Here is a 15,841-nt window from a genome sequence, read left to right on the forward strand (position 1 = left end):
ATAACAATTAAGGAGGTTTGTGTCATGTTTGTCCTCCTACAGAAACTATATTAAAACAAAAAATTTGTTTTTTTTTACCCTCATCTTTTTCCATTTTTCATATATTTTTGAAAAAGCTCCAGAGAGCCACTGGTGTAGAAGAACCCTTCCAGCTGGGATGCTGTGTTTGACTCCGAGGGAGAACCTTCTTCAAGAAGGAAATCTTGTCATTTGTATCTAAAATACATTTTTGGTCCTGATATAACTTTTCCACTTCAGATACGATACCGATATCAGAGCCTTGATATTGGCCAATCCTGATAATAATCCGATACGACATCATCCATACTTTGATTAATATGTAGTGTTGAATGTTAGAAAAGGTTTGATCAAGTGGAATTATGCAAACGGAACAATGGGCGAAGGTGTTAGAATAATTCTGTATCAGTTATCACACAACTCTTATGCTTAAAGGCTGTTGCCATAGTTATTAACAAATGTGCTGAAATTGTACTTTTCTATCTGTGCAAAGGCACACAACTTGTGGTCTTGCTTCGCGAGTTTTCTCTTGTCAGCAGTTTGGTTCCAGACCCAGCCTGCTGACAGCCAAGGACGGACTTTGAGAACCTTGACGCGGACGGAGACAGGGCGAGATCTTGAGCGTCAGCACATTTGCATTCTGAATAATCATGTATTGTCTACTAGGGTGTCCTGAATAAATAGAGGAGCACGTGGGACTGTACCTTAGAGCAGTGGTTATCAACCTTTTTTCAGGGATGTACCCCCTGTGAACATGTTTTTTTAAATCAAGTACCCCCTAATCAGAGGAAAGCATTTTTGGTTGAAAAAAAGAGATAAAGAAGTAAAATACTGCACTATGTTATCAGTTTATGATTTATTAAATTGTATAACAGTGCAAAATACTGCTCATTACTTGAACTATTTGGAAAAAAAGATATAAAGATAACTAAAAACTTGTTGAAAAATAAACAAGGGATTCACTTATAAATAAAGATTTTTACACAACTTAAAGTGGCCTCTTTGGGGATTGTAATAGAGATCCATCTGGATTCATAAACATAATTCTAAACATTTCATCACAAACAAAAATCTTTAACTTCAATATTTATGGAACATGTCCACAAAAAAATCTAGCTGTCAACACTGTATTTCCCCCCCACAGTTTATGAACTTACATTCATATTTTCTTGACGTATTATTCAATATATATATTTATAAAGGATTTTTGACTTGTTGCTATTTTTAGAATATTTTTGAAAAATGTCACGTACCCGTTGGCATACCTTCAAGTACCCCCAGGGGTACGCGTACCCCCATTTGAGAACCACTGCCTTAGAGCATAGGGGGAAACTGTAACTGAGTGTGCAGCCCGATTCGTCTCTCCTCATGAGTAAAATTCAACTCTGTCCCTGCTCGATTCCTTGCTTCTTGTCTTGTGTAATAGATAGTTTGGTGTTTGAACCCGACAGAAGGTTGGCATTATGCCTTCCTCAAGATAAAATATATCCTTTGATGTGACATTCAAAACACATTTTAGGAAGTCTATTAAGACCTTAGTTATCATTTATAGTCCTTTGTTTTGGCACCTTTGTCTTGTCGCAACATATCCAATATTTTGCTTCCTTCCTCTAACGTCATCTTCTGGGTTTCAGTAAAACCTGACCGATTTTTAGGATTTGTTAGCTAAATTTCATTGGCAGATATGGGATACGTATTCTGACTCCCCAACTACAACCAAACCGAAGCAATCAGCAGATGTCCACGGTCCAGCTTATGGACTCGGTGAGCCCCCCACACATCAAAGATTGTACTGCATTACCAGCAGAGTGAGAGATTGAGGTCGTGGTTCTGGTTCTGGACCAGGCACAGATAAAGTGCGAGGGCAGATGACAGAGATAAGAGTCGGTGGCTGCTATCGGAGCGAGCAGCATGTGCTTCCAAAACCTAAACCTGCTACTTTTATCTATAATGGCCAATCAGTGGCTTTGGAAGTCGCCCAGATCCAGGGGAGCAGGAGAGGCTCAGCTGGAGCGGCACCAGCTTAGACCTTGACACAAAGTTGACAGCGTGACTTTAAAGGACAAGTGGGCTCTGACTCTAATACCTGGAAACTAGAAGCGAGGCGTGGTTAGAGTACATAACTTTGACGTGTCTTTGGATGTTGGCAGGGAGCCTTTTTAGTGGCACTTGTCTCAGATCAATTGGATTAGATAAGAAGTCCTTCTAGAAAAGACAGCTGCCTCACACACAATCACTGTAATGACCACACAGACCCGGCCAGGACTTGGCACAGGTCTACAAGTCGTTACACATGCTGACATAGTTCTCAACCCGTGTACTTTCCTGAATAACCATTCATCAGTAGACTTCATCAGTTCATAGACTTAGATCGGTCACATCTAGTCTTAGACTTAGATTCGTCAGACCTAGCCTTAGACTCAGATTGGTCAGATGTAGTCTTAGACTTGGATTGGTCACATCTACTCTTAGACTTAGATTGGTCACTTCTAGTCCAAGACTTAGATTGGTCACTTCTAGTCCAAGAATTAGATTGGTCACATCTAGTCTTACACTTAAACTGGTGAGATCTAATCTTAGATTGATCACATCTAGCCTTAGACTTGGATTGGTGAGATTTAGTCTTGGACTTGGATTGGTGAGATCTTGTCTTAGACTTCGGTTGGTCACATCTAGTCTTAGACTTGGATTGGTCAGATCTAGTCTTTCAATTGGATTGGTCAGATCTAATCTTGGACTCAGATTGGTCACATCTAGTCTTACACTTAGACTGGTGAGATCTAATCTTAGATTGATCACATCTAGTCTTGGACTTGGATTGGTGGGATATAGTCTTAGGCTTCAGTTGGTCACATCTAGTGTTGGACTTGGATTGGTCAGATCTAGTCTTACACTTGGATTGGCCAGATCTAATGTTGGACTCAGATCGGTCACATCTAGTCTTAGACTCAGATTGGTCATATCTAGTATTGGACTTGGATTAGTCACATTTAGTCTTAGACTTGGACTTGTGAGATGTAGTCTTAGACTTAGATTGGTCAGATGTATTCTTAGACGTAGACTGGTCTTAGACTTAGATTGGTCAGATCTAGTCTTAGACTTAGATTGGTCATATCTAATCTTGGGGTAAGATTAGTCAAATCTAGATTTGGAATTAGATTGGTCATATCTAGTCTTGAACTTAGATTGTTCACATCTAGTCCTAGACTTAGACTGGTCACATTTAGTCCTAAACATACATTGGTCAGATGTAGTCTTAGACTTAGATTGGTCTTAGACTTAGATTGGTCAGCTCTAGTCTTAGATTTAGAGTGGTCATATCTAATCTTGGACTCAGATTGGTCAAGTCTAGTATTGGAATTAGATTGGTCATATCTAGTCTTAGACTTAGATTGGTCAAATTTAGTCCTAAACTTATATTGGTCAGATGTAGTCTTAGACTTAAATTGGTCAGATGTAGTCTTAAACTTAGATTGGTCACATCTAGTCATAGACTTAGATTGTGCCAAGACCCCAAATATTTATAGGTTGGTATTGTCCTATCACATATATATATATATATATATATATATATATATATATATATATATATATATATATATATATATATATATATATATATATATATATATATATATATATATAAATATATATATATATATATATATATATATTTGGATGCACGCAATAGCCAGGAAAGATGCATTGGACACTTAGTGTAATATTTTAAAATATGTGCAGGTAGAAAGACCAAACAATAAAGACTGGAGGCTATTATCTCTCTGTTGTACAAGATTAGTGAAGGGCAGAGAATGGATCTGGATAATTACAAAGTAATTACATTCATTATTGCAAGTCAGACCTCATCTTTAATCCAGTTATGAACTGGAAGACATGCACACTGCATGCTAGCATGGCAATGACAAATGTGGCTGCCAAGGTCATGAATTACGACCGGGAAGGGAATATTTGAGAGTTTTCAGTTGGGAAATCAATCAATCAATCAATCAATCAATCAATCAATCAATCAATCAATCAATCAATCTGGCTGCAAAAGATGATCATTAGAAATTGCCTCCAGCAGCACAACCAATAATACTTTGATGTAGGATTCAACTGCCAGTGTTTCTTCTCATTTGCATGTCCGGTGGGACAGCACTTTGTTTGTCTGCACTTCATTTAATTGAGGTTGTAACTCAGAGAAACATTTCATTACGACACTTTAATAATCACAACTCCTGCTTGTCCACGGTCTCTGTGAACACAGCTAGCACTTTGACAAAACATAACAATAAATGTTCTATTAGGGAGGTTCCACTCGGGGATTTATGCTGCCCATTCCCACATCCATCATACATCAGCCCATACACATACCCATACCCATACACATACACATACACATACACATACCCATACCCATACACATACCCATACACCTACACCTACACCTACACATACACATACACATATCCATACCCATACACATACACATACACATACACATACCCATACCCATACACATACCCATACCCATACCCATACACATACCCATACCCATACCCATACCCATACACATACACATACCCATACCCATACCCATACACATACACATACCCACACACATACCCATACCCATACACATACCCATACACATACCCATACACATACCCATACACATACCCATACACATACCCATACACATACCCATACACATACACATACCCATACACATACACATACCCATACACATACCCCTACCATCTTTTTACTGAGTCTTAGACTTATATTGGTCACATCTAGTCCCAGACTTAGATTGGTCACATCTAGTCTTAGACTTAGACTAAATGACACTTTACCAATTATAACACACTGATAAACTAGTTCTGATACAAGTCTTTGATCTAAACAAAGTTGATAAGAAAAGAACTATCCATCCATCCATCCATTTCCTACCGCTTATTCCCTTTTGGGGTCGCGGGGGGCGCTGGCGCCTATCTCAGCTACAATCGATGAGGTGGCGACTTGTCCACGGTGTACCCCGCCTTCCACCCGATTGTAAGAAAAGAACTAAACAAAATCAAAAACTACTTGTCATGTCATGTTCCAGTACTCTGGAATGCCCTCCCGGTAACAGTTCGAGATGCTACCTCAGTAGAAGCATTTAAGTCTCACCTCAAAACTCATCTGTATACTCTAGCCTTTAAATAGACCTCCTTTTTAGACCAGTCGATCGTCCGCTTCTTTTCTTTCTCCTATGTCCCCCCCTCCCTTGTGGAGGGGGTCCGGTCCGATGACCATGGATGAAGTACCGGCTGTCCAGAGTCGAGACCCAGGATGGACCGCTCGCCTGTGTATCGGTTGGGGACATCTCTACGCTGCTGATCCGCCTCCGCTTGGGATGGTTTCCTGTGGACGGGACTCTCGCTGCTGTCTTGGATCCGCTTTGAACTGAACTCTCGCGGCTGTGTTGGAGCCACTATGGGTTGAACTTTCACAGTATCATGTTAAACCCGCTTCACATCCATTGCTTTCGGTCCCCTGGTGGGGGGGGTGGGGGGGGGCGGGGGGGTTGCCCACATCTGAGGTCCTCTCCAAGGTTTCTCATAGTCAGCATTGTCACTGGCGTCCCACTGGATGTGAATTCTCCCTGCCCTGTGTGAGTTTTCCTTGCCCTTTTGTGGGTTCTTCCGAAGGATGTTGTAGTCGTAATGATTTGTGCAGTCCTTTGAGACATTTGTGATTTGGGGCTATAAAAATAAACATTGATTGATTGATTGATCTAGTCTTAGACTTAGACTAAATGACACTTTACCAATTACAACACACTGATAAACTAGTTCTGATACAAGTCTTTGATCTAAACAAAGTTGATAAGAAAAGAACTAAACAAAATCAAAAACTACTTGTCATGTCATGTTCGGATGTACTTTTTGGACGCCGTCTTTGCTCCACAGTAAGTCTTTGCTGTCGTCCAGCATTCTGTTTTTGTTTACTTTGTAGCCAGTTCAGTTTTAGTTTCATTCTGCATAGCCTTCCCTAAGCTTCAATGCCTTTTCTTAGGGGCACTCGCCTTTTGTTTATTTTTGGTTTAAGCACTAGACACCTTTTTTACCTGCACACTGCCTCCCGCTGTTCCCCACATCTACAAAGCAATTAGCTACCGGCTGCCACCTACTGATATGGAAGAGTATTACACGGTTACTCTGCCAACCACTCAACAACAAAACATCATCTGCAGACTAAAATTACTGTTTGGCAAAAAATATTTTTAACAAATAGGTGAATTTAGAAAATCTCCCAGACTGTGTCTCACGGCACACTAGTGTGCCGCAGCACAGTGGTTGAAAATCACTGACCTAGATTACTGTAGTAGCTCGTAGAACACTCAAAAGTGCAGATTTCAACCATTGAAATACTTTCCATAGTTGAAGACTTGGGGTCATGTAAAAACATCATAATGGTGACCACACTTTTGATGTTAAAGGTCTAACAAAATTAAGTAGAACATCCGGCGGGCCTGATTGAAGATCTTAGGGGGCCGCATGTGGCCTGCGGGCCCTATTTTGCCCAGGTCTGATGTAGATAAACACCATCCAAATTAAATAGAGGAAATAATTTAGACACTTGGAATATGAAAGTGATGAAGTCACGATGACCACGGACCTCGGTGGTGATGTGTGTCCACCAGGTGGTGCGTGCGTGTCCACCAGGTGGTGATGCGTGTCCACCAGGTGGTGATGCGTGTCCACCAGGTGGTGCGTGCGTGTCCACCAGGTGGTGCGTGCGTGAGACGACGTGGAAGACGTGACATTCGGAATAGAAGCGACTCACTCGATCGCAGCGCCGACGGCGTGACCTCGATCTCGCCGTCAGCCTGGTAGGGCTGGAAGGCGGAGGTGGAGCTCAGCTGGCCCACGTAGGGTTCTGGACTCTGTGTCCCCGTCGAGCTGGCGCTGGTGCCGTCACCTCCGTTGTGAGGGTCCTGCTCTTCGAAGACGGCCACCAACTGAGGGGAGGAACAAGAGGAAAATGACTCAGAAGTTTTTTGTTTTTTTACATGAGCCCTCATTTCCTACAAAAAGTTCTTCTGATTGATCTCCAAACGGTGACTAAGTAAACATGGCGGAACAATTCCGAAATAGGGGATAAACAAATCAGCAGATATCATTTTGAGCAGAATTCCTGAAGCAAAATCATCCATGAAACTTTATAAAATAATTGTCATGTTCAAGCTGATGTTCAGATCCTGCTCTGTATTTATTACAATCCTCAGCATGCAGACTCACCCAGCTCATAACACTACTGTGAGTCATCAAAACAACATGGATATAAAGTTAAAGTAGCAATTATTGTCACACACACACTAGGTGTGGTCAAATTATTCTCTGCATTTGACCTATCACCTTTGATCAGGTGTGGGGAGCAGTGAGCAGCATCAGTGGCCACGCCCGGGAATCATTTTTGGTGATACAACCCCCAATTCCAGCCCTTGACGCTGAGCGCCAAGCAAGGAAGTAATGGCTCGCATTTTTATAGTCTTTTGTTTGAACTCACAACCTACCCATAGGAGATTATAAGTAAATATTGCGTCCGTTCAGTAGAATTTTGCTGCATTTCAGCCATCATTTTTGTTGATTGTTCCTAAAATTATGTTGTTCATGTTTAGTTTAAACATTTTCTTTTCAGGTGTACAATACACAGTTATTCCAAATCAACAGAAAAGTCCTTCAAAGGGCATTTGTTTTTAGTTTTTGTGTTCAATCGATCAATCAATGTTTACTTATATAGCTCTAAATCATGAATGTCTCAAAGGGCTGCACAAACCACAACCACATACTTGGCTCAGATCCCACATCAGGGCAAGGAAAAACTTAACCCAATGGGATGTCAATGAGAAACCTTGGAGGGGATCACAGATGTGGGGACCCACATAATAGTGTGAGAGTCCAGTCCATAGTGGATCTAACATAATAGTGTGAGAGTCCAGTCCATAGTGGATCTAACATAATAGTGAGAGTCCAGTCCATAGTGGATCTAACATAGTAGTATGAGAGTCCAGTCCATAGTGGATCTAACATAATAGTGTGAGAGTCCAGTCCATAGTGGATCTAGCATAATAGTGTGAGAGTCCAGTCCATAGTGGATCTAACATAGTAGTATGAGAGTCCAGTCCATAGTGGATCTAACATAGTAGTATGAGAGTCCAGTCCATAGTGGATCTAACATAATAGTGAGAGTCCAGTCCATAGTGGTCATAGATCCACTATGGACTGGACTCTCACACTATTCTGTCCACTAAAGACGCTGAGATCATTATCCATGCGTTTGTTACGTCTCGCCTCGACTACTGTAACGTATTATTTTCGGGTCTCCCCATGTCTAGCATTAAAAGATTACAGTTGGTACAAAATGCGGCTGCTAGACTTTTGACAAGAACAAGAAAGTTTGATCACATTACGCCTGTACTGTATATACCTTTATATACATATATACATACATATATACCTATACTGTATATACCTTTATATACATATATACATACATATATACCTATACTGTATATACCTTTATATACATATATACATACATATATACCTATACTGTATATACCTTTATATACATATATACATACATATATACCTATACTGTATATACCTTTATATACATATATACATACATATATACCTATACTGTATATACCTTTATATACATATATACATACATAGATACCTATACTGGCTCACCTGCACTGGCTTCCTGTGCACTTAAGATGTGACTTTAAGGTTTTACTACTTACGTATAAAATACTACACGGTCTAGCTCCATCCTATCTTGCCGATTGTATTGTACCATATGTCCCGGCAAGAAATCTGCCTTCAAAGGACTCCGGCTTATTAGTGATTCCCAAAGCCCAAAAAAAGTCTGCGGGCTATAGAGCGTTTTCCGTTCGGGCTCCAGTACTCTGGAATGCCCTCCCGGTAACAGTTCGAGATGCTACTTCAGTAGAAGCATTTAAGTCTCACCTTAAAACTCATTTGTATACTCTAGCCTTTAAATAGACTCCCTTTTTAGACCAGTTGATCTGCCGTTTCTTTTCTTTTTCTTCTATGTCCCACTCTCCCCTGTGGAGGGGGTCCGGTCCGATCCGGTGGCCATGTACTGCTTGCCTGTGTATCGGCTGGGGACATCTCTGCGCTGCTGGTCCGCCTCCGCTTGGGATGGTTTCCTGCTGGCTCCGCTGTGAACGGGACTCTCGCTGCTGAGTTGGACCCGCTTTGGACTGGACTCTCGCGACTGTGTTGGATCCATTGTGGATTGAACTTTCACAGTATCATGTTAGACCCGCTCGACATCCATTGCTTTCCTCCTCTCTAAGGTTCTCATAATCATTATTGTCACCGACGTCCCACTGGATCATCATTGTCACCGATGTCCCACTGGGTGTGAGTTTTCCTTGCCCTTATGTGGGCCTACCGAGGATGTCGTGGTGGTTTGTGCAGCCCTTTGAGACACTAGTGATTTAGGGCTATATAAGTAAACATTGATTGATTGATTGAATGATATTAACTAATATTATAGTGAGAGTCCAGTCCATGGTGGATCTAACATAATATTGTGAGAGTCTAGTCCATAGTGTGAGAGTCCAGTCCATAGTGGATCTAAAATAATAGTGTGAGAGTCCAGTCCATAGTGGATCTAACATAATAGTGAGAGTCCAGTCCATAGTGGATCTAACATAATAGTGACAGTCCGGTCCATAGTGGATCTAACATAATAGTGTGAGAGTCATGTCCATAGTGGATCTAACATAATAGTGTGAGAGTCCAGTCCATAGTGGATCTAAAATAATAGTGTGAGAGTCCAGTCCATAGTGGATCTAACATAATAGTGACAGTCCGGTCCATAGTGGATCTAACATAATAGTGTGAGAGTCATGGCCATAGTGGATCTAACATAATAGTAAAAGAGTCCAGTCCATAGTGGATCGAACATAATAGTAAAAGAGTCCAGTCCATAGTGGATCGAACATAATAGTGAGAGTCCAGTCCATAGTGGAGCTAACATAATAGTGAGAGTCCAGTCCATAGTGGATTTAACATAATAGTGTGAGAGTCCAGTCCATAGTGGATCTCACATAATAGTGTGAGAGTCCAGTCCATAGTGGAGCTAACATAATAGTGAGAGTCCGGTCCATAGTGGATCTAACATAATAGTGAGAGTCCAGTCCATAGTGGATCTAACATAATAGTGAGAGTCCAGTCCATAGTGGATCTAACATAAAAGTGAGAGTCCAGTCCATAGTGGATCTAACATAATAGTGAGAGTCCAGTCCATAGTGGATCTAACATAATAGTGTGAGAGTCCAGTCCATAATGGATCTAACATAATAGTGTGAGAGTCCAGTCCATAGTGGATCTAACATAATAGTTAGAGTCCAGTTGTTGTTTATGACATTAACAAAACAAAACAAAACAAAAATCAATTCAACACCTTTCTCACAAAAAAATAATTGGTATAAAATGTACAATAAAAACTTTGCTAAAGAGTTACAAAAACACCTCTTGGCTGCTGACGTGATGAATAAGCATGGAAATGTCCTAAGAAAACGTCTTTTAATTCTCTTACATTTTTTTTTTTAATTATGAATCGATTTAGAATGGGAATAAATAAGAATTGTAGGATTTTCAGCTCCCTTAAAAACCTGAGACTGCATAAGCATGATCTGATCAAATGGACTTCAAGTGTTGATGGACATTTACTTATAGTCTGATCATCAATGGGATAAGACCCTGAAAAAACATGATTATGACGTCCATTTTCATGCACTACAACTTAAATCTGAATACTTTGACAAGTGCAGAACCTGACACACATTTTGACAACATTAGACAACTTTAGTTAAACTTCTCAGAAGATGAGATAACTCCTGGTAATGTCTTAGAACGGCCAAAGGTATAGATGTCTGTGTCCAAGTTAAAGTAAACATCTTATGATGGATTTATTTTTGATCTTTTCAAGCTGGGTAACGTTTGCTGTGGTCTGTAACAACATGGCGCACACACAACTATCAGAAATCCAGTCCATGTTACAAACAGATAATGTGTCACGAGACATGCAAATATAAAACAAATACACAAAGGACGTAAATGAAATAAACTAAATGAGCTCAAATATAGCCACAAACGAGGCATAATGATAGCATGTTAGCACGGATTAGCTTGCAGTCTTGCAGTGATCAAAAAAGCTCTGATTAGCATTCTCACACACACAGTATAAAACATTTGGTGGACAAAATGAGACAAAGAAGGAGTGGCATAAAACCCGACCCTCGACTTAGCCGAAGAAGAGTGTGGAAGTGGTTTAGCTGGTCAGCCTTGAAGACGTCCGACTATAAAAATGTCAATCAGTGTGTATGTGATGAAGATGTGATGATGATGACGACGACAAGGCAGCAGAAGACAGAGTTCCCCCCAGAGGTGTCTTCACCGTCCTGCCAATGAATAATTAGTGGAGTAATCAAGTTCGTTCCTGGGCTCATTTAGCAACTCAATGAGTTCTCCGTCTGCCAGCTGTCCATTAAAGACTCTTGATGGTCTCCTGGTGATGTTTACTTCTTCTTGAAACATTCAAAATGTGCCCAAATTGTGTTGTCAAGTTCCCATCTCCTCAAAGGACAACATTAAGGTGGATTAGTCGCCAGCCATTCCCAGGAAAAAACTAAACACGTAATTGTTCGTAATGTAGTTGATATAATATGCGACATGTAGGTCTTTAAAGGAAACAGGTGTAATTAAATATGTATGTCATTAAGAAAACTATGCAAGACTTAGATGAGATCTTTAGCACTTTTTAAAGTAAATGTGTCAGATTCAAACACTGATGACATCTATTAAACAGACAAGAAGCAAGGAATCATGCAGAGACAGAGTTCAATTTAGCTCAACGAGGAGAGACGTTTTGGGCAACAACCAACGCTCTAAAGTCCAGCCCACGTGCTCCTCTATTTATTTGGGTGGTCCCTGGTTACATCACTGAGACCGCCTCTAAAAGGAGTGGCCACACATTTCATGCAAAGCGGCTTCCAGTACGCACAATAAGTGATGTAAGTGAAGTGAATTATATTTATATAGCGCTTTTCTCTAGTGACTCAAAGTGCTTTACATAGTGAAACCCAATATCTAAGTTACATTTAAAGCAGTGTGGGTGGCACTGGAAGCACATGGGTAAAGTGTCTTGCCCAAGGACACAATGGCAGTGACTAGGGTGGCGGAAGCGGGAATCGAACCCGCAACCCTCAAGTTGCTGGCACGGCCACTCTACCAACCGAGCTATACCGTGCTGTAACATGCTGGGGGCCTTGTCTCTGCTTGGTCTGCGTGCTGTCGTCTTATCTTTGTTGAGGTATTTGAAGTCTTCGGCTGTTAGTGGGCTAAGACAAACAAAATATCTGCGGCGAGGTGGTGACTGATAAATTTTGTCCTTGCACAGATAGAAAAGTACAACTTAAGAACATTAGCTAATAACTATAGCAACAGCCTTCAAGCATAAGAGTTGTGTGATAACTTACACATAATTATTCTAACAAATGTATATGCTGCTTTTTCGCAATCCTGGGGATGATATGAGTAATTCATGTCAATGACCTAATACCACCTAATACAAACAACTTTCCCTAGTCATGGTGCAAAAACAAAACAAAAAAATTTAACCACCACTAAATGCCAACAGACATCAGAATCAGAATCTGTTTTATTGCCATTGTTTGAGAACGGATTCACAAACTAGGAATTGTTCTTGGTGCAAGCTAAAATGACCGGTATTAAGTCGGTAGGGGTGATTGATCTGATGTTAAGTAGTTATTTGCGGTAAAAGAATACGCGGACACACAATATACGCACAAAAACAAAGAAAACAGAGCGCACGATAGTACCGAGGCAGCCATGATCGGCGCCGTGGTCACAAATAAAATGTGTCAATATTATGAAAATGTCCATACACCATGCAAATTTTACAACTAAATACATTTAAATCCATTACAAAGCATGATGGGGAAATTAAATAAATAACAATATAATTTGGACATGTGTATGTTGAGGTTCAACAATGAGTGTGACTCTGTATTGACTACAAAGTTGTCTGTGGATGTGAACTCCATGGTGGAAATGCTAAACAGATTCATTCAGATTTAAGTTTTTAAACCAAAAGCAATTGTAATTCCAACACAGATTATGTTTTAAGACACCTCAAGGCCCTGAAGAATGGCAGAAACCCACTTAGCAGGTTCCACTAGCTGTCACACAACTGCCAGTCCGTCACTCTCTACCTGCCAGCCCAAGGGCGGCTGGAGGGCAACACACTGGTAAAGATGAAGGGTTAAGACAATCTACAACACAGGTGTCAAAAATACAGTTCCACAAACCGGTTTAATCCAACCCGCAAGATGAGTTTGTAAAACAGAAAATCAGCTGCATTTTTTTTAATGAAAGAAACTGTTGTTCTAAATGTGTTGCAATAGCAATTCAAGTGCAAAGAATCATTTGCTCCCGTTGTGGCTGGCAGCAAATGGCGGCAGACTGATGGTCGGGACGCACAATACCTTCATTCATTGTAAATGATCCATTCAACGGAAAAAAAAGACAAAACATTAAGATGCAAAGACTTAAATCAACTTGACCATCTTTTTTGGTTAGAGTTCCATGCACCACTTGCAATTGGTTGAATGCGTGATGCGCACCCTGAACTCTATTGTAAAAATGTGTTTCCACATTTGTTGTTTGTTCTATTTCATGTAATGCCTAAATCTACCATGTTCACATACGTTTGTAGTTATGTCGGCTATTATGGTGTCATTTTCACAAGTGTTTTGTTTATATTATAATTGTAATACTTGAATGCGATAAATTAATGTTTTGCGGATGTCACCAATGTGGCCATTTGAGGAAACACTTTTCCAAACACGTGTTTAATGGTGAACTGCCAACATGAGAATGCTAAAAAAGGAAGTACTTAATGTTTTGTGTCTTTGTAAAAACACTGAGACAAAGTCTGAGTTTGTTGTGTTCTTTATCTGAAACTCTTCAAAGAACCTATTCAAGTGTTTTGCCAATGTGTACATTTTCTATTGTTCTATTTTTCACCAAAATAAGACAAAAAATAAAATGTTGTAGCTGTCTTCATTTTTACGTTATCATGCCATGATTGGACGAGTCCAGCCCGCAGGGGAATAGATGTTCCTCCATGCGGCCACGGAGCCAAAATGAGTGTGACACCCCTGATGTGGAAAGCATCCTAGCTTGTTTGGAAGTCCACATGACGGTTGCACACGGGTTTCCATGTTTTCATTTCTGGAACAGCGAGAGAAGCAAGGAAGAAAAAGGAAGTCTGAGGCACCTTTCATGTTGGCCTCTCTGATCTTCTCCTCACATTTAGATGGAATGGAAGCAGCTGAGGAGGAGACAAAGAGCGTTTTTTTTTTTACATTCTCTGGCTCTCCTGTCCTCCTCCTCTTCCACCAAAGATGCCGCGCTCTCTCCAAAAAGCTCTCATCTGCCTCGGATGCCGGGCTTTGGGATTGGCACCATCACTAAACAGCTGTCCCCTTTGCTCACTGAGCAGCGCCATGGAGAAACAAGACCATATATCCATCCATTTTCTACCACTTATTCCCTTTTGGGATCGCGGGGCGCGCTGGCGCCTATCTCAGCTACAATCGGGCTGAAGGCGGGGTAAACCCTGGACAAGTTGCCACCTCATCCCAGAAGACCATATATATATATATATATATATATATATATATATATATATATATATATATATATATATATATATATATATATATATGTCATAACAGACAACATTGCATCAATCGGACTTCCTACTTTTGGACAAATGAGGACTTTATCTTTTTGAAGCTGAATATACGGAGGATGAACTCCTGCTTACAGAAGCTGAGCGAGGCTAGGAGCCCAGAGACTCGGGATGGTCACAACTCGGGCACTTGCCAAGGTATGCCGAGAGAAAGCTGCCAGAGGCACACAATGTTTTGGGGTTTTTTTAATCGAAGGAAAGGTAGAAACTGCCGGTACATCACAACCAAAGATGAACTGTTAGCGCTAACAAACCCTGCAGTATGGTTGTATGGTACACCGGTACTAGTATATTATCCCGGTACTAATGAATCAAAAACAGTACAATACTCTGTTTGAAAAGTACCAGTTCCCCATTTTTTTTTTTAGGAATGACAAAGTACGTTTCTTACACGTAACATTATCACTGGAGGATGAGGGATAGCTAAACCATGAGAAGATACAATAGCTCACCAGCGTCACAATGTAAACAAATGCCATCCACTCTAATGATACCAAGTACAGGAGTGTACTATTCGATACTGCTATGATTACATCAAGATATTTTTATTCAATACATTATGTTTTTTTATTTATTTTCAAATTCATTTTATGTTCATAAACTTAGTAAATACATTCCTTGACACATGAGGAGTTTGAATATGACCAATGTGGGATCCTGTAACTTTTTGGTATCGGATCGATACCTAAATGTGTGGTATCATCCAAAACTAATGTCAAGTATCAAAGAAGAGAAGAATAAGTGATTATTACATTTAACAGAAGTGTAGATAGAACATGTTAAAACAGGAAAGAGTGTGACACCTACCCTTTACATCAGTATTTCTTACAAAATATTATTATTAGTTTACTAGGTATTATATTTCATTGTATGATCCTGTAACTACTTGGTATCGGATCGATACCTAAATGTGTGGTACCATCCAAAACTAATGTCAAGTATGAAAGAAGAGAAG

General features: G+C 40.3%; 1 protein-coding gene across 1 annotated transcript in view; it reads right to left on the reverse strand.

Moving 5' to 3' along the window:
* The window catches only part of LOC133569802 (partitioning defective 3 homolog), a 332,895-nt gene that overhangs the window by 151,959 nt on the left and 165,095 nt on the right, over positions 1-15,841 (reverse strand). The window contains exon 3 of the mRNA XM_061922424.1: positions 6,850-7,024. Within this exon, the coding sequence (XP_061778408.1) occupies positions 6,850-7,024 (175 nt within the window). The remainder of the gene's footprint in view (positions 1-6,849; positions 7,025-15,841) is intronic.

Source organism: Nerophis ophidion, linkage group LG15 (genome assembly GCF_033978795.1).
Source record: "Nerophis ophidion isolate RoL-2023_Sa linkage group LG15, RoL_Noph_v1.0, whole genome shotgun sequence".
NCBI lineage: Eukaryota > Metazoa > Chordata > Actinopteri > Syngnathiformes > Syngnathidae > Nerophis > Nerophis ophidion.